Source organism: Sceloporus occidentalis, unplaced genomic scaffold (assembly GCF_023333645.1).
Source record: "Sceloporus occidentalis isolate IW3139 unplaced genomic scaffold, rSceOcc1.0.p SCAF_104, whole genome shotgun sequence".
Lineage (NCBI taxonomy): Eukaryota > Metazoa > Chordata > Lepidosauria > Squamata > Phrynosomatidae > Sceloporus > Sceloporus occidentalis.
Genome location: NW_028317084.1, coordinates 768,954 through 787,082, shown reverse-complemented (window position 1 = coordinate 787,082; position 18,129 = coordinate 768,954). Strand labels below are relative to the sequence as shown.

The 18,129-nt window shown below is 40.8% G+C and overlaps 1 protein-coding gene across 2 annotated transcripts in view; it reads right to left on the bottom strand.

Moving 5' to 3' along the window:
- Positions 1–15,770, bottom strand: part of GTF2B (general transcription factor IIB) — a 31,082-nt gene extending 15,312 nt beyond the window's left edge. Inside the window, exons 1-2 of one of the 2 annotated variants that reach the window (XM_089497542.1) lie at positions 15,691–15,770; positions 7,055–7,161 (exon numbers count right to left, since the gene is read on the bottom strand). In XM_089497542.1, the coding sequence (XP_089353668.1) occupies positions 7,055–7,161; positions 15,691–15,707 (124 nt within the window). In that variant the 5' untranslated portion in view covers positions 15,708–15,770. The remainder of the gene's footprint in view (positions 1–7,054; positions 7,162–15,690) is intronic. The other variant, XM_089497543.1, reaches the window with a different exon arrangement.
- Between the last annotated feature and the right edge of the window lie 2,359 nt (positions 15,771–18,129).

Below are 18,129 nucleotides of genomic sequence, written 5' to 3'. Positions count from 1 at the left end.
TTTCATCCATTCAAGGAATGATAACATGCATTAAAATATTTATATCCCATTCTCTGTCTGTCAAGATTTCAGGACAATGTGTAAATGAATGTATATTAAGACAGTTTAAAACTATTTACAATTTAAAACTGTAAAGAATAAGATACACAGTCTGAAAGCATACAAAATACTATAAAGTATTTTAAAACAATAGACCTGTTTCAAGACTGGATAAAACTGTTGGGCACCAAAGTCTTTGTTAAGGCACGTTTTAACTTGGAGTTGGAATGAAGTCAGGGTTGGTGACAATGGGGCCTTCAAAAGAGAGGCCTCTGCACAAGTGGAACATTACAACAGAGAAGCCCCTTTCCCATATTCTCACACAGTATATTGCTCACACCAGTGGGACATACATTCTAAAGCATTAAGAAACAATATTTCTCATATATATTGTACACATTTTTAACAGTATTTGTATATAGTTTAACCTAATATAAAGGAATAAAGGAAGGGTTTCCTCTTCCTTGGCTCAGCTTCATCCTTTCTCACTGCTCCATCCTCCTGGAATATCTTCCAAGAATATTGTGTGGATTGTTCCTTCTCTTGTTGTTTTTGAATCTCCATTAAAACCATTTCCCCCAAAGGTGTCTGGATTTTTACTTTAATACTGTGATATAATCTTGCATATTTTGATGATATGTATTTGTCAGTCTGCTTTATGATATACAGCACTTTTTGTATTTCTAGCCAGATAATTTGTTTTACAATTATGTTGTATTAGTTTTATATTTTATTATGCCTTCTTTCCCCTATCTGTAAGCATTACGTAAATATTTCATATTGCATGCTTTTGGCAGGGCTGGCTGGTTTTTGTTGTTGTTCTTTTACTTGGGAAAGTGCCACGTACACTGATGGTGCTATATACATAAATGATGATGATATCCAAATAATGCTGCTAGTCCTGTGAAACTGTCTAAATACACTTTTTAAACTACCATATTTGTGGTTTTATTTTTCCTTCTTCTCTAACAGCTATACTTAAATAAAACAATGTGTAGCAATTCCCCAAGTTCTCTCTCTCTCTCTCTCATGGGGTATGAGAGTTTGCATGTACAAAACTAAGGAAGAAATCTGGAAACCATAAAATAACCAAACCATTTCCATAAAAGAAAACTCTAGCAGTGAGATTCTATGAATCCCAAAATCAGTGTCAAGTGCCAGGGATTTCTAATATTAGCGACTAGTTTAACAGCACATGTTGTAGAAGCTTTACAATTACCACTTGAACAAGCTTCTTGTAGCTTTACCGCAAGAAAAATCTTATGTCTATGTTTTCAACTACACAGGTGACCAAAGAAAAATGTGGTAGAAAAATTTACTATTTGCAATATTGGCCATCTGTACTTAAGCAAGTCCTTAAAAGTTTAATACACAAAAAGAAATCCTATCCTTTAGCACTGAAGGGAAATATTAATTCAAAATAGGAAACCCTAGACAACAGTTACATCTTCTGTAATTGCCAAGTTAAATGAAAAAGGTACCAAATATGAGCACAAACTAGTGGATTAGAATCCTGTTGTATTTATTTTATCCCCTGCAATATAAACACAGCACTAAGTGCTAAGAACATTAAACAGAAACACATATACCCAAGAAACTTGATCACAATGTTAATTAGGGAGCATGCTGCCATCTAGTGACTGTGGAATGAGTTCCTTTAAAAAAAACAGAAAGGCAACAACTTTATAGGGGAAAAATGAAAAGAACTACAGATTGAATCTCCCTTATCCAAAATTCCAAAATCTGAAACACCCCCAAAACCAAAACCTTTCCATGGGTGGCTGAGATAGTGACACCTTTGCTTTCTGATCTTTCAATGTACACAAACTTTGTTTCAGGGACAAATTTATTTTAAATATTGTTATCAAATTACCTTCAGGCAATGTGGAAAAGGTATGTACGAAACATATTTCTGCATTTAGACTTGGGTCTCATCTCCAAGATTTCTCATTATTTACATATACAGTTGACCCTCGGTATCCATGGGGATCCATTCCGGACCTCCCCCTGCAGATACCGAAATCTGTAGATGCTCAAGTCCCATTTTTCCTAATGGTCCTATGCATCATTTTCAAGAAGCAGGTGCAGGGTACTTGGTCTTCCCACCCGCTCACACAACCCCATGAGAAACAACACTCTAGCCCTACCAGCCAAGTGTTTTTCAACTACAGAAGTGAAGGGAAGCACACTCCCACCATAGCCACTATCCTGTGGAACAAGGGCTGCTGCAGCCCAACTTCAAGCAAAACCACTACCAAGGGAAGCTCAGCAAAAGGTCTTTTAAAAGGTTATTATCCATGCAATCCAACTTCTTTTCTTTTTCGAAATGTGCAGTAGAAAAACAGCAGTCAAAAAGATGAAAATGAACTGAACTCTACTCCCCCATTCCCTGTACCTCTTGTCTTTCTACTTTGTAAGCCCAAGCACAGACTCTTCATTTTTTTAAAAAAAGACTAGGAAAAGGCATTATGAAAAATATATCAAAATAACAATAATAAAATGAAGAAATATAAAGATAAGCATACATAAAATCCACATGTTTAATCAGCAACCCATTTTATGCTGGGATTTTAAATGGAAGTATTATTAGGCAGTATCATTTTTTCCTCATTTCTGGTAATAAGCTGAACAGATGTTGAAAATGGATGTGACATTTAAATGAGAATCAGGGAGCTACTTCTAGAAGAGCCAACTTATCAAAACAGATATTTGCCATTAAATTTTTAAAAAAGACACTATTACAGACTACAAAGACACCTCAAGACAGTTCAGCTGTAATTCAAATCTTACAAGTCACCAGACTATTCCTTTTTTAGAGAAAGGACAGACAGACAGGCTTGTTCTCTTCTAAAAACCCAAGATTGCATCATGCACAGCCAAGTTCAAAAGAATCAGGTATGGGCACATGGTTCAATTCTAAGCCGCCCTTCTACTTGCAGAAGAAAAAGGTCCACTAGAAGCAGCTCTCACCAGATAAAGATAATTTTAACTACCCTACCCATCTGCAGTTACCTTTCATGCTGATCCAGAAGATCCACCTACTCTCTGAAACATCCTTTCAAGGGACATGGGAAAAGGTATAACCAGCAAAATCACCTCTTAAACTCCCACTCCCACCTTCCTCCAGTTGGATAGTTCTCTGAATAGAATTCCATTTATAGAACAGCCTGGAGCTGAAATGGATTTACTAACTGATGTACATGATACTTATCATTTTGAAAATGCCCTCCCCTCTTTTGTGGCACAGAGCTTCAGCAAACAAAAACAAACTTGGCACTTGCTGACTGTATAAGTATTCACCACCACCACTACTTTGGCCAATACTTGGTAGAAACATATTTGGCAGCCATTACAGCTGGGAGTACTCTTCAGTAAGTCTCTATCAGCTCTGCACATCTGGACTCTGTAGTTTTTGTCCACTCCTCTTGAAAAGATGGCTCCAGCTTGATCAGGTTACATAGGGACTATTGACAAAAAGGCATTTTCAAATCTTGCCACAGATTCATAATTGGATTGAGGTCAGGGCTTTGACTGGCTCATTCTAAGACATTCAGCTTCTTGTTTTTCCACAACTCCAGTGTTTATGTCCTGCAGGAAGGTGACCCGCCACCCCAGTCCCAGCTCCCTTGCTGTCTCAAACATATTTCCTCTTAATTTGCCCTGTGTTTGGCTCCATTCATCTTGCCCTTAATCCCGGCCAGTTTCCCAGGCCCTGCCAAGGAAAAACAGTTGTGATGCTGTTGCCATGCTTGAAGGTGGAAGTGGTGTTCTCGGGAAAATAAGCCGTTGGCTTCACACAACATAGTTTTTGCCACAAGGCCACAAAGTTCAATATTGATCTCATCATACCAAAGGACTTTTCCTCAGATGTTTCCTGCAGATCCAGCATGCCCTTTTGCAAGTTTTCAAAGGGCTTTTATATGGGTTTGTTTGAGCAATTACTTTCTTCTCCCCGTTCTTCCGAAGATTGCCCAGGTTGCCCCATGGATAATTTCTCCCCGCTCAGCTGCAGTTCTCTTCAGTTCCATTAAAGTTACCATTGGTTTCTTACTTGCTTCTCTGAATAATGTCCTCTTTAACCAGTCATTTAAAATAATGGATCTGACTACAGTTTTCAGTTCCAAATGTAACACAAAATGTGGAAAAATCAAAAGGGGTGAATATTTCTGCAAGGTGCTATACCTCTGAACATTCCCAGCAGTTGTGTCTTTTCTACATTTTATTGCACTAATACTTGAAAATGAAATGAATTTACCATTGTAAGCAAGATACTGAACACCATTGTATTCCTTAAATTTATTTTCAACCAATGTCAACCCTAAGATGAATCTATCACATGGTTTCCTTGGCAAGATTTGTTCAGAGGGGGTTTGCCCTTGCCCTGGTCTACAGAATCATAGTCCAACACTTAAACCACTAGACCAAACTGGCTTTCACTGAACACTATGCAGATACACAATATTCTTATTGTGGCACAAAAGTTAACAAAACAAAACAAAAACCAACAAGCTCAAATAGACCCAAAATCAAGTAAATTTACTAGAGTTATGGCTAAAAAAATTGTTCAGTAGAACATACCTCATTCCTATTTGCAGTAGTCTAAAAACACCACCAAAGCACTTGTGAATGGTAGGGTATTTTTAATTATTGTTCTGTATACCCATAACAATGATAAACCTAGTAGCCAGTACCAATTTTGACTTCCATTTTATTTTTTGTTTAAAGTTGAAACCTTGAAGAGCTGCCACCACTCTGAAATACTGCTTCAGATATTGTAAATGGTATCTACAGAGAGTGTTCAATTAAATAAGGAGAATCTAGTGAAATACATGCCTTAAGCAATTATGACTGGGTCTGGGAAGATGCAGCCTTAATTACAATTCCCATTATCCCTCACTACAGGCTAGCATAGAAACAGCAATCGAAGAACATCTGGAGGGCATGTTCCCAAGCCTTAGACTAGAGGGTTTTAGAGGTCACAGGCCCATCCTCTCTATTAAAGCATCACTATTCAGAATAGAGAAAGGTAGCATAAACTCTGATTATCACCACTTTTATCCCATGCCAATCTTTTACTAATCTTAACTTTCCAAATGCAGGCTGAAAACTCTGACAACCAGACGGTAAGATTCATTCTGAGCAGCAGTCTTGCTCTTTCTGAGAAAGCAGAACAGAAATTTGAGTCATATGCCACCTTTCACTGTTTCATGATACCCTCTCAGCTGTTAAATATTTGAGCTATCTTTTTTTTTTTTTGGGGGGGGGGGGGGGTTGGGCTATGTGGCCATGTTCTGGAAGAGTATATTCCTTTCGCCAGCATCTGTGTCTGGTATCTTCCAGAACACGGCCACATAGCCCCCCAAACACACACAAAACTATGGATGCTGACTGTGAAAGTCTTCAGTTTCACATATGAACTATCATTTGATCATGGCCAATTGTTTCACACCACTCAACAAAGTCTAGGGCTTTTGTCTATCAATGACCACATTCCTTTAGGCAAGGTGTGGTACGTTGAACATCTGTTCAATTCCCCATTCAGCCATGGAAATGCACTGGGTGACCTTGGGCGAGGTGCACACTCTCAGCCCCAGAAAACCCACTGATAGCCTTATGTTTGCCATATATTGAAAATGACTTGAAGGCACACGACAACAATTTGGAGTGTGTGCATCCTGACAGTTGGCAGGGCCACATTTCATTATTCCTACCATTATTTAATTTTCTCTCTCTTTCTGCTATTTCCTTTACAAGAGGAGTAGCCTCTTACACACCATAACCACAAGGCTCTCTTCTTCCCCTGCTACAGAAAGTCTAGTGACCACACTGGCATTTTATTCAACTTCTTCTGATCAAAGAAGACGAATCCTCACAAGTACAGTATATCTTCTCTGCACTCTAATATATAGAACTACACTACATCTCCTAACAATTAATATACTAGAAGGCAAAATTATTCAACTAAGGTGAGCTTTCTATTAACAATCACTACATCTAATCAAAGTCACTCTTGTCATGTTATAATATGTCCCCTAAGGGACAGGCTTAAATAGCTATAGGAACCTCCCAATGAAGCCTACTCCCTCTCTCCAGACTTTAAAGGTACGCCTTTTAACTTTGAATTAAATACATGGCTAGCACACTGTTCATATCTGAGGCACCTTCTTCCCCAGACAGTTCAACCTACTTAGGTCTATGTCGACAGCTGTCTGAACCAAAAGAGATGATTATTTATTTATTTATGTACAATATTTCTGGGCACCATATAATTGAAGTTCTTCGGGTGGCATATATGATATGAACAATAAATTACATTATAACACACACAGTAGAGGTGAAATAATAAAATCAAGAATAAGGATCTGTAAAAAAAACCTCCAACAGGCCCTAAAATGTTTTGAATGAGTCTGTATAAGTCTTTGTGTTTTGGACAAAACAGTAAAGAGCAGCCACCAGACAAACACTACCAGGGACTGCATCCCCTAACTGTGGTGCTACCACTGAGAAGGTCTTCTCTGTACTAGCCACCTACCAGATTTCATTTTGCAGGGCACAAACTGCAGGTTCAAAATTAAACCCAATAAAGCAGTTCACATTGACAGAAAGGCAGGGCAAATGTGTGCTTGCTGCCTCAAGACAGAGCTTTCTGATGGCCACCATGAGGGAAAGAAGATTTGTTACTTGCCACTGGAAGGTGTGAGCAAAACCCAATCAAGCCCACAATGTCTGCCATCTTTCTGAAGTACTGGAGAAAAATTGAGAAGACATTTATCTAAAATATCTAATGAGGCATTTCTATAAACATCTGCGGATTGCTAACACATCATCTATTTTATGTCAAAGACTATTCTAGATGTACAGTGATAAGAAAAGTCCACAAATGCAATCATTTGGCATATGGGAGAGGTCCAAATTTTAAGAATACAAAAATGTTTAGAACCATCTATCTACTATAAAATTATTCATTATCCTTCATAATAGTCAAAAGACTAAAAAAGCAGTTAACATTACTCACCCACTACTAGTCCACATTCTGGGCAGATCATATCTCCAGCTCGGTAATCTTCCACCAAAATGGAATCTGGGTGGTTTGGACATGTCACTCGCGGTAGCACATCCAAGCTTAAAGACAAATTATGTGTTTTAGTTCTGTATGTCAATTTACATTAAACAATCACTTTTTTCAGTTAACTGAACATCATTCAAAGTAGGGGTGTACCAACTAAACCCTTTCCCTGTCCTGGTAGCTTTTTAAATAGTTTGGAATGTTTAGTGAAAGAAAATGGCTTTTTCAAAACCAGAAGTAGAGTTCTAGCCACTTCCATGTATCTTTTCTGGGTTTGTTTGTTTATTTATTTATTTATTTATTTATTTTTTGGTATTGTTTCACCAATTTTAGGAATCTGTGCAGGTCCTAACAGTCTCAGAAAAGAAAAATGGACCTACACCAAAGTTGCTTACCCTGATTTAAAAGACCTGGAAGGAATGCTTCCATTGAAGGCATTATCTTAAATAAGCTATTTTTTTAAAAAAACCTGTAGACTCATCATTCATATCAAGAGAAATATAAATAGGGCCAATCTTGTCAGAACATTTTATGACATTTTGAAAATGACACCTATATGTAGGGAAAGACCAAGTTCAAATGGAATAAATAACTATATTCTATTTCAACAAATTTGAAGAAATGTGGAACCATTGAAAAGCAGTGTTTATTCCAAAAGAACATATACCAAGCCATCTGTTTGAATAAATCTTCCAAGACTTCAGACAAACAAAATTCAAGAATGATGTGACAGAATGTAATCTGCTACCTAAAGTATAATATAAAATATATAAACAATTAATTAGTTTGTTATTTAAAAGCAACTGAAAACCCTCGATATGAACATGCTGAAGAATTTCTGAAATACACAGCAGAATACTATGTAAGCCACGTAAGAGAACTAATCCAGTTCACAAATCTTTTACAAGCTCACATACCATCAAGCTGCATACCAGTAAGGAAAGCAACAGCAAAGCATTAGAAGGGAACATCCTGATTCGTTTGGATCTCTTAACAACTTTGGATAATATTAACATCAAGTATGGTATTTTTTCAGGCCACCTAAGCAGGGTCAAGTTCCATTTTTATTGAGAAAACCATATTCAGAGATTGGTGCTTTAGTCTGGGATGCTCTAAGACTGGCACAAGCAAGAAGCTTATCAGTCGCTGCTCCCTTTGCACCCAGTAACTGAGCAGCTGGCTGAGCTGTTTTGAATCTGCAGTACAACAGTAGACCTAATATCAAAAAAATTATGCCCAAGGGGGTGCTAGGATTGTTGCCCAAGAGGAAAGGGGATGGTAGCCCGAAAAAGTTTGGGGACCTTTGCTTCAGTATGGGTCAAACCCATCTTCTCTTGAACACTAAACAGGGTCAGCCCTGGTTACTACTTTAAGGGAACACTGGTAAAGAATACCAGGTGCTGTAGGCTATATTTCAGAGGAAGGAAGTGGCAAAGCCACTTCTCAGTACTCCTTGCCTAAGAAACCCCTATGAAATTCATGGAGTTGCCATAAGTCCACAGGCAACTTGAAGGCACACAAAACCTACAGCAGGTTCTCTCTCTCTCTCTCTCTCTCTCTCTCTCTCTCTCTCTCTCATACACACACACACACACCTTTGACACCAGAGCCATCACGATCAAGAATGGAGCCTGGGGCCTTCTGCTTGCCAAACATTTGCCCAGCTATGGAGATATGACCATCTCTACATTCAGTAGAATACGTGAGGAGTGTTTCCTAAACATTATTTATATTAATTGGCTCCTCAATCTATGCATGCTCTATCTAGAAAGGTGTTATTTCCACATTCTTGTTTTGTTTCAGCCCTGCTTCTTCTCTATTACATACCTATCATGCCTGGCCTCAACTCCATCCCAGAAACACAAAGTAGCTATCAATTAAAAACCTTTGCTGATTTGTCACTCATATACCTTTACAAATGGCTTTCATCTCACTGACAGCTACAGATCCGCAAGTGTCCAGAACAAAACAAAATACAATAGAGCTAAATCATGTTATAATAAATGCATGAAGATTATTTTTACATTAAAATGAGTCTGCACAGCCCCAGACTAAATCAAGGCCATAATGCAGAGATGGAGAAAGTTTAAACTTCCTGCCCTCCTACTCAAGAGTGCAGGAGGTTTTTAAAAAGTGGGGAAAAACCTCCATTAGTAACAGAAGCAGAAATTTTGAAATATAAACTGGCTGAAGAGCAGATGGTTTAAACCTCCCACATCTACAATCCAGACTGTGGCTGTACATCTATCATGCACAACAATTGTGCCTAGGCCCAGAAACAGAACTGCCACTGTCTGGCCTTGAAGGAAGAGAAAACAAGGCAGGCACAGTTCCATCATGCCTAGGCCCAGAGGCAAATGAAAGGTCCTCCCTCCATTTCAACTGCCATGGCGCTAGCTAAGGAGGACGAAAAGAAGAGGTCCTATCTATTGGACGTAATCTCCTCCCCCGGTGCCATTCCCTTTTCTTTGTATGTCGTGTCTTATTTAGACTGTAAGCCTGAGGGCAGGGAACTGTCAAATTAATAATTTGTTAGTCCTTCTGAGGCTAAAGAGCAAGATATGAACACTCAAATAAATAAATGCTTATCTGAATGTACAAAAAGGAAGTGAATCTAAAGTGCATGCCAGGTATTTAATGTAGCATGTAGTTTAGCCTTTAATTATTGAGTAGTGCGTCTTATTTTCATAAGATTAAAAGACAACATACCTGTTTTGCTAATTTAAAAACTAATGAAGTTGCAGAATTCAGCTACTTTACACGCACAGGTGGAAAAGTAGAGACTATGCACACTCATGTATAAGTCTAGAAATTAAGTCAAAAGATTGACCAAAAAAGCTTGAATTGACTTATTCATGGGTCAATCTAAGTACCGTGCTTTAATTCTTATTTTAAAAGGAACATTTCCCAAATGAAATGCTCAAGTACAATCTGTTTTTGAAGCACTCACCCCTTCCCACTACTCTCTCATCTATCCAGCCTTTAGTGTGAGCACAAAAGGTTTTGTGGGTTTTTTTTAAGTTCTTGGGCATACTTTTCCTTTGCTTCATCCTTTAGATCCTTTGTTACAGGCCCCTAGGTTTTACCTTGATTTATCCAAGGGTCATATCAAAATCCACAATTTTGCCCCCAGAACCTGCCCTTGACTTATACATGAGGTCAACTTCTAGTCCAGTATATATGGCAAACATCACCAGATATGTAAGTGAAGTTTTTTGAGTTCTAAACCTAAAGCTCCTGAAAACCAGATGTTATAACAACAAAAATACCTGGTTCCACAGAGCCTGGAACAATCCTTAGCATAATGAACTGAGGCATTCAAACAAAGATACACAGCTGTCTGTTGAAGACCACATACTGTCATGGCTAATGACATCCCTACACATGCCTCCTACCATGGTGCCTTCCTACAACATAATGAGAGAGTCTATGCTACTTCATATACATGAAGAGAAGAATTCTGCAGCATGGGAGAGGCTGTGGCCCCATATTGCAGTACCTGGGATTATTCCCTCCTGACTTCAAAATCTGTCTGGCTTCAAACTCTATCAATGGCAACCATATGTGCTGGTCACAGAAATCTGTCAGTCTTCTCACTACAAGATTCAAACATACTGACACGTTTAAGTTAGTTCATACAACCGTGAGGTGCACACTCAACGGCCTCTTAGTGTGTATACCATGTTTCAGGCATCAAACTTTCCAAGCCTTAGAAGAATGTATGAAAGTTTAGCCTTAAATACAATCATCCTTTTTTAGTATTACAGGTAGAAAAAAAATATATGTGATAACTTAAGGTGGCATAATAAGAATACTTAAGCACAAAAGGATGTTTTCAACATAGCTCTGTATTTACAAATGTATCCCTTAAATACAGTCTGCTCTTCATATTGACAAATTTGCCATCCGAGGATTTCAGCATCCGCTGATGGCAAGCCTGCATGGGGGAGGGGGGGCGACAGAGGAGGAAGACGAAGAGTAAGGAAGAGCTGGAGGAAAAGGAGGAAGAGGAGATGGCGGGGGGGAAGAGCACGAAGAGGGAGAGAGGGAGGAAGAGAAGGAAGAAGAAGTGGTAGCAGCGGCAGGGCAGGTAGAAGGGGGAAGAAGACTGACAAAGATTAGGTAGAGGAAGAGAAGGAAAAGATGGTGGTGGAGGAGTAAGAGGAAGGGGGAAGAGAAAAACGAAGAGAATCAGTGGCAATGGTGGAAGAGGAGGAGCAAGGAAGAGGAGAAGAGAGGAGGAAGAGCGGCAATGGAGAGGGTAAGAGGAGGGAGGAAGAGCCAGAAGAGGAGGAAGTGAGGCAGCCGCCTACCATGGCGAGGCAGGCTTTGGGGGGGTGGCAGGGTGGCAAAGTCCCAATGTCCCCAATGGTAGCCATGCCACCACTGAAGACAAGGGGACTTGAGATCCATGGATTTTGGTATCTGCAGCGGGATCTGGAACAGATCCCCCAGTGGATACCGAGGGCCCATTGTACTGTATATGCATTTAATAGTTACCACTGTCAGATGTTTTAATTTAAAATGCCTTAAATATGTTTAAGTTTAGAATATAGGAGTAAGAATAAATTTAATTCTGCTATTTTAAAGGAAATTTACAATACAGTGGAACCTCGCCATACGCGGCGGGATCCGTTCCGGATCCCGCCGCGTATGGCGATTTCCGCCTATGCTTGAGCCCCATTGTAAACAATGGGGCTTGTGCACGGCGGCGCAGAGGTGCGCGGGGCGCAATGGGCATGCGCGCACCCATTCAACTGAATGGGACGCGCCGCGGCTTGAGCACATATGCTCAAGGCCGCATATGGCGCGCCCGCCTATGGCGGGGTTCCACTGTACTTTTAGTTCAAAACAACCTAAATAATCACTGGGGGGTGGGGTTTCTTGTGCTTTTTGGCCTGGTACAGATGGGCCAAATGAGGCGTGGTGGCAGCGTTGCTAGGGTAAGGGACCACACGGCGACCACACAGTCCCTAACCCTAGCACAGACTGGCAGCGTTACAATAGCGGCACCCCATGTACACAGGCACTGCCATTGTGACGTAAGCACAGTGTGGCGTCTGCACAGCGCCACACTTTGCTTACATCGCAAGTGCGCCATTGGCACACTTGCAACGTCCACCCTCCAGTGCTAAGAGAACCCAGCTTTTCTGGATTCTTTTAACTCCGGAGGGAAGCCGCGCTGTTTGGAAGCTGCAGCTTCCCTATGGGAAGAACTAGGCTGCCGGCAGGCCACCCTTTTCGGGCGGTCTGTACTGTGCCCTTGTTAACTTTATGATCTCAGAATTCAGAGACACAGCCTTGTTAGTGTGGAATATCAGCACCTCTGAGACTAACATGAGACTAACATTAGTCCCAAAGGTGACACAAGATCCTTTTGCCTATAGAATTCATAGAATCATACAAAAGAGACCTCAAGGGCCATCCAGTCCAATCCCCTGCCATAATTAAAAATGTATCTATTATCCTTGTGGTTTTCCACCTCTTCACATCATCAACAATGCCTTGAGATCTGGCAGTCCAAACATGGGTTTTGCAACTACATATTATGTACACGTCAGCAGGCAAATTGCAGACTCATAAAAGAAGTACTTTTCACTCTGCTGCTCTGCCAGCACTCTGGAAGCAGTTCAGAAGAACCAAACCAGTCTCCTGAGTGTAGGCAGTGTTTGACCACATCATTCAGGCACTGGGTTTTGCAAGCTGTATCAAGTTGCAAGCTGTATCAAGACAAGTAAATTAGTAAGTGAATTCAGTGCACAACACAATCTGTTTCACATTACTAATCTAGGCCAATTGCATAAACTACCAGCTATTTGGTCATCATGATAATAAGGAAAGTCAGAAAACCAAAGATGTTGCCCAACAGTGAATTTTTATGTGTGTGGAATTTAAGAGCTCTTTTTTTCAAAGAAGAGTACCAAAAAGCAGAAACACACTTCTAAATATACTTGATAGGGCTTGGCAACTTCCTAAGAATAATTTCGCTGCAAAGTCATACCACTCTATCTTCATTCAGAAAATGTACCTTTTGCTCATTTGTCCCTCAGAAAACTAAGAAACAACATGGAAGTTCTGCTTATCCTATTTAAGTTTGCAACATCAGACACACGCTGCTTACAGGATCCATCTATGTTCCTGCACTGACCTTAATTTTAGAACCTTTTTAAAAATAAAAATAAGCCTGGACTGCACTAACAAAAGAATCCAAAATTGCAAAGACCAGGACGCTGCAAAAGTTTTTAAAGCAGGACCCAAGACAGATGTGGATCCAAGACATGTTATAAACTCTAGCAGCATTGCTAGTCCTACAAAAAGTACTATAATGTGAACCATTTCAGTTCTATTTTGTGCAAGATGTAACCTGCAAGGTAGTCCCCACTTTTGATGAAGCATTAACCTGTAAAAACAAGTGACTTCTGAGAAAAAGAGCCTGCAGGTAGGTGACATGTCAAGTCACCCAGCTTTTGCAGGGACAACTGGAAGCCACATTGCCCTGCCTCGCGCCCCCCCCACCCACCCCCATAACCATAGTTGCTGCCCTTGAATCTTTACCTGGGTACTGAAATACTAGTACCTTTATCCCTGTTCTGTAAAATTGTCTCTCCTGATTGCTACTTGAAGCACAAGTGTGTGTGTGTATAAATATATATATAGTTAATCTGGACTACAGTAGACCCACCGAATCATTTGGATTTGTCTATATGTTGACTCACCATGCAACAGAGTCAATGGGTCGACTAAGCAACCTGTTTATGAGAGGATATATTAGAAGAAATCAAGGAAATGGTTGATGACAAAGTATCTTAATGTTTTGTTTTGTTTGTGGATGGGTTTCTGGGATATTATGTTTTATGTATTTCAATGTTGTTAGCCACCTCGATCTTAATGGAGAGGTGGGGTAATATTATTATTATTATTATTACTATTATTATTATTATTAAAAACTAGGAAATGCTCTCTGGGCAGCCCTCTCTTTAATCCACTAGCAGCCTTAGTCACTATACTTACAATAGAATGCCAAATTCACATCCTTTTGGGGTCTTTACAAGTCTTACCCCCCCCCCCCGGCTCTTCTCATCATGTCCCAGAAATGTTATGGAACAGTTCCAATATTAATTCAAAGACACAGCCATGTTAGTGTAAAACAGTGGTCTCCAAACTGTGCTGTTTAAGGGGTTTTGGACTTCAGCTCCCAGAATCCCAGACTATTGGCCAACATGGCTGAGGCTCCTGGGCGCTGAGGTCCAAACTCTCTTAAACGGCACAGTTTAGAGACCACTGGTCTAGAAAATAAGTATGCAAAGGGAACAATTAGCATCTTGGAGACTAACTGAAAGAGAGAAGGACTTGGTTGAGGTTTAAGGTGGCATGAGCGTCAGGAGATTTGAACCCACTTTCCACTCCACTGCATGCATCTGAGGAAGTAGGTTCAAGTCTATGAAAGCTCATGCTACCAGCTTCTTTTTCCCCCAATTAATCTCAAAGGTGCGACCAGAGTCCCAATATTAACTCTCTATTGTTTGAAATTTGCCATGTTACAAAGGCATATGGGTAGAGAAAGCCCTAAAAGGCAAAGCCAGCGTAGTGCATGCAGCGAATCCTCTCAGCCATGAGACCCACTGAGTGACCTTAGGCAAGTCACACTCTCTCAGCCTCAGAGGAAGGCAATGGCAAACGCCTTCTGAAGAAACCCACCAAGAAAACCCCTACAAGGTTACCGTAAGTGAAAAATGACTGGAAGGCACAAAGGAGCAAACAACCACAGCCTCTATAGGCTTTGCCTCGAAGGCACAGAACAACAAGCAGTTCCAGACCGACATGGCTATGTCTCTGAATACCACACACCATGCAATTAAAATAAGTAGAGATGAAAAAAGGCAGACATGGCATCATGGTTTCGGTGCTGGACTCTGAGGACCAGGGTTTGAACCGCAGCCCTGCCATAAAACCCACTGGGTAACCTTAGGTGCTGCTGGTCACACTCTCTCAGCCTCAAACGACACCAAACCTCCTCTCAAGAACCTTGCCAAGGAAACCCCATTAGAGAGTTCACCGCTTTAGAGTCAGAAACGACTTACACAATAACAACAACAACCCAGGAGAAAGGTGCCTCTATGGGGAAGGCATGGGAGGAGAGTCTAGAAAGGAGGAAGAAGCTAGCTGAGAGTGAAGGCATCCACACTGGAGAAATAACCCTGTTTGGTACCGCTTTAACTCTTTATCCGCTTCAAGGCTATGGAATTCTGGGAGTTGGAGGATGTTGTGGGGCCCAGAGCGGAGCAGCAGAGCCCACAACAAACTTCAACCCCCAGGATTTCATAGCCTTGAGCCATTAATGCAGTTGAAGCGGTGCCAAAGCGGGTTATTTCTCCAGTGTGGACGCAGCCCATGGAGGCGGCGGGGGAGGAAGGGGCTCCAATAAAAGCAGAGGCAATGGCTGATGCTGGGGGACGTCGCTGCCCTGGAGCCCCAGCAGCTTCCCAGACCGTGACGCCCCCTTCCCCTTCCCCTTCCCCATCCCCATCCCCGCCTTCAGCCTCTCTCGCGTTCCCCGAAAAGACCCCTTCCAAATCCCCACTGACCGGCTCGTCGACGCCATTTTGCTTCCTCTTCGCAGCCGCGCATGCGCAGATGCCGAGGAGGAAGGCCGGCGCAGCCCTTTTTAAAGCGTCGGTGGGTGAGACTGAGGAAGGCCAGCTGCTACGGCGAGCGGCGTAGGGCGAAAGAGTCGAGAAAGCGAAGACGCGGAACGCCTTCTCAAACACTTCCTCCTCCTGCTGCAAGGGGAAGGCCATTTCCGTGTTTGATTCAGCATCAGCTGCCAAGGTTCAGTGGGATTCTGGGATTTGTAGTTTGCTCTATGACAGAGGAGGCTAGATGTCTCACAAAACTACAAATCCCAGTATTCCATAGCTGCCACTTTAGGGCAGCTAAAGTGGTGTCAGAACTGGATAATTCCTGCAGTTTGGATGCAGCCTAAATGAAAGAAGCTGTGGAGATGATCTTTGGTGTAGGCTTATTTATTTCCTTTCCAAGACAACCCTGTGAGAGGGTTGTTGCCTCAGGGCCACCATCAGTCAAAAATGACTTGAAGGAAGACAGCAAACACTGGTTTCTCTCCTTGAGCTAATTTCGGCATTAAAGAGAGATTAAAGCGCATTTAAAATATCCCACAAATAAAGTGAAAATGACAAGTAATCGCATGACTAATTATCACACACAATTGCGCAAATAAAGTGATATCAGAAATGCATTGTCCCTGAAATCCTGAAAGTAAGAAGATGGGCATTAATGCTTCCTTGTGACCACTTTAATGGCAGGTTTTGTGTGACGTCATGTGAAATCGTTTCCCATAATTAGGCGATTTTTCCAGTTATTCCCAGGATAAATTCCCAGTCATCTTCATGGGATAAACTCCTGCTGGATTTCACCTGGCAGCCCTCTCTCTACAAAATGTTGCAGTATTACATGTCGAGTGAAAACTGTTGAGTGTGTGTGTGGTGAATAGCGAAGAGTGCTGGGAGTTACAATTCAACAGCTGGAAGGTTTTATAATTTCACTATGGTGCTTTCATGGCCCTATTGAGTATGTGTGCAGATTTTGTACTTCTGGGCACTGCCAGCAACTGTCCAGGTTAGTGCCGCATGACGGAGTCAGCTCCCATCAGGAACCACTTCGGTGGGAAGGTAACAACGTTCTGCACAATCATGCTGGAACCATGACTATGGAGTCGTCTGACAACTCTGGCTCGCTCTTTACAACTAGACATTCATGCCAAGGGGAAACCTTTACCTTTAGCATCAATTCCTAAGCATAACCAGTACATCTTCAAGTGCAGGAATGTGGCTGGTGGAAGCACCTATGGTTCTTGCAGTCCTGGCACCTCTCCTGCTAACAAAAGTTGCTACAAAGGAGCTCATTGATCTCTCCACTCATCAAATGAAATCTCAAATTTTCATTGTATCCTTTTGTAAACAAGACAAGTAATATTTTGTATAAATCGTAACATTTGACCAACTGCTTGTCCTTTTGTAATCCTGCAAAAAATATTTTGTTCATACTATCAGCTGCAATGTTATAGGGCCATGAAAGCTCCACAGTGAAATGATGAATCCTTCCAGATGTTGAACTACAACTCCCAGCACTCTTCACCATTGGCTATACTAGCTAGGGCTGATGGGAATTGCAGTCCAACATAATCTGACGAGTCCTATAACTCCTACCCTTGAAATAAAGGGTGGCCCTTTATTCTGGACATAGGATTAGTCTTGTGCATGCTCACTTTAGATCAAAACTTTGGAAACAGTGAAACTCAGAGGCTTCTTAATACAGATGTTAGTCCTGTTGATGGGGGAGGTTGCTTTCTAATGACTTCCGTTGGACTACATTCTTTGTTTTGAGTAAACATGTACAATATATATTATTTGTCTTCAGACTGTTTTGTGATAGTAAAATGGTAGAATTTTCATAATCTTTGTTTCTCTACTCTGTTTAAAAATACACTGTTTTTCAGGTTTATATATCATAAATGAAAACTATTCATTATAAAAGGTATGACAGCTTTTCATTTTTAACAGTTTGTTAAATCAACTGTTCATGCTGTAAAATTGACAGTATTAAGGAGATCCTTTGGGATCGTTTTTGCAAAATTAAATCACAAAATTTGAGTGGATAACATGTCCATCTATTCAGTGAGATTCAATTTATTCCATTTATATAACATGGGGAAATGGAAAGCAATCATACTGATCTCTATCGTCCATAGCTATTTCTTGCAGAATCAGTATCATCTATGTAAGAACACCATGGGAAGACTAATTCACTAGTCTCCTTCAGAAAAACAATATACTGTACACAACCTTTTTAAAGCTGTACTTTAGGAGGCTGAATTTAGCAGTATTTGTTACAAATACAGTCTCCAAACTTTGAAGATAAAGCAGACAACTTGTTTCAGATTAAGTACTCCTTTCTTACCATGTGTTTTACCAAAAATAATCCTAAAGAAATCAACTATACCTGAC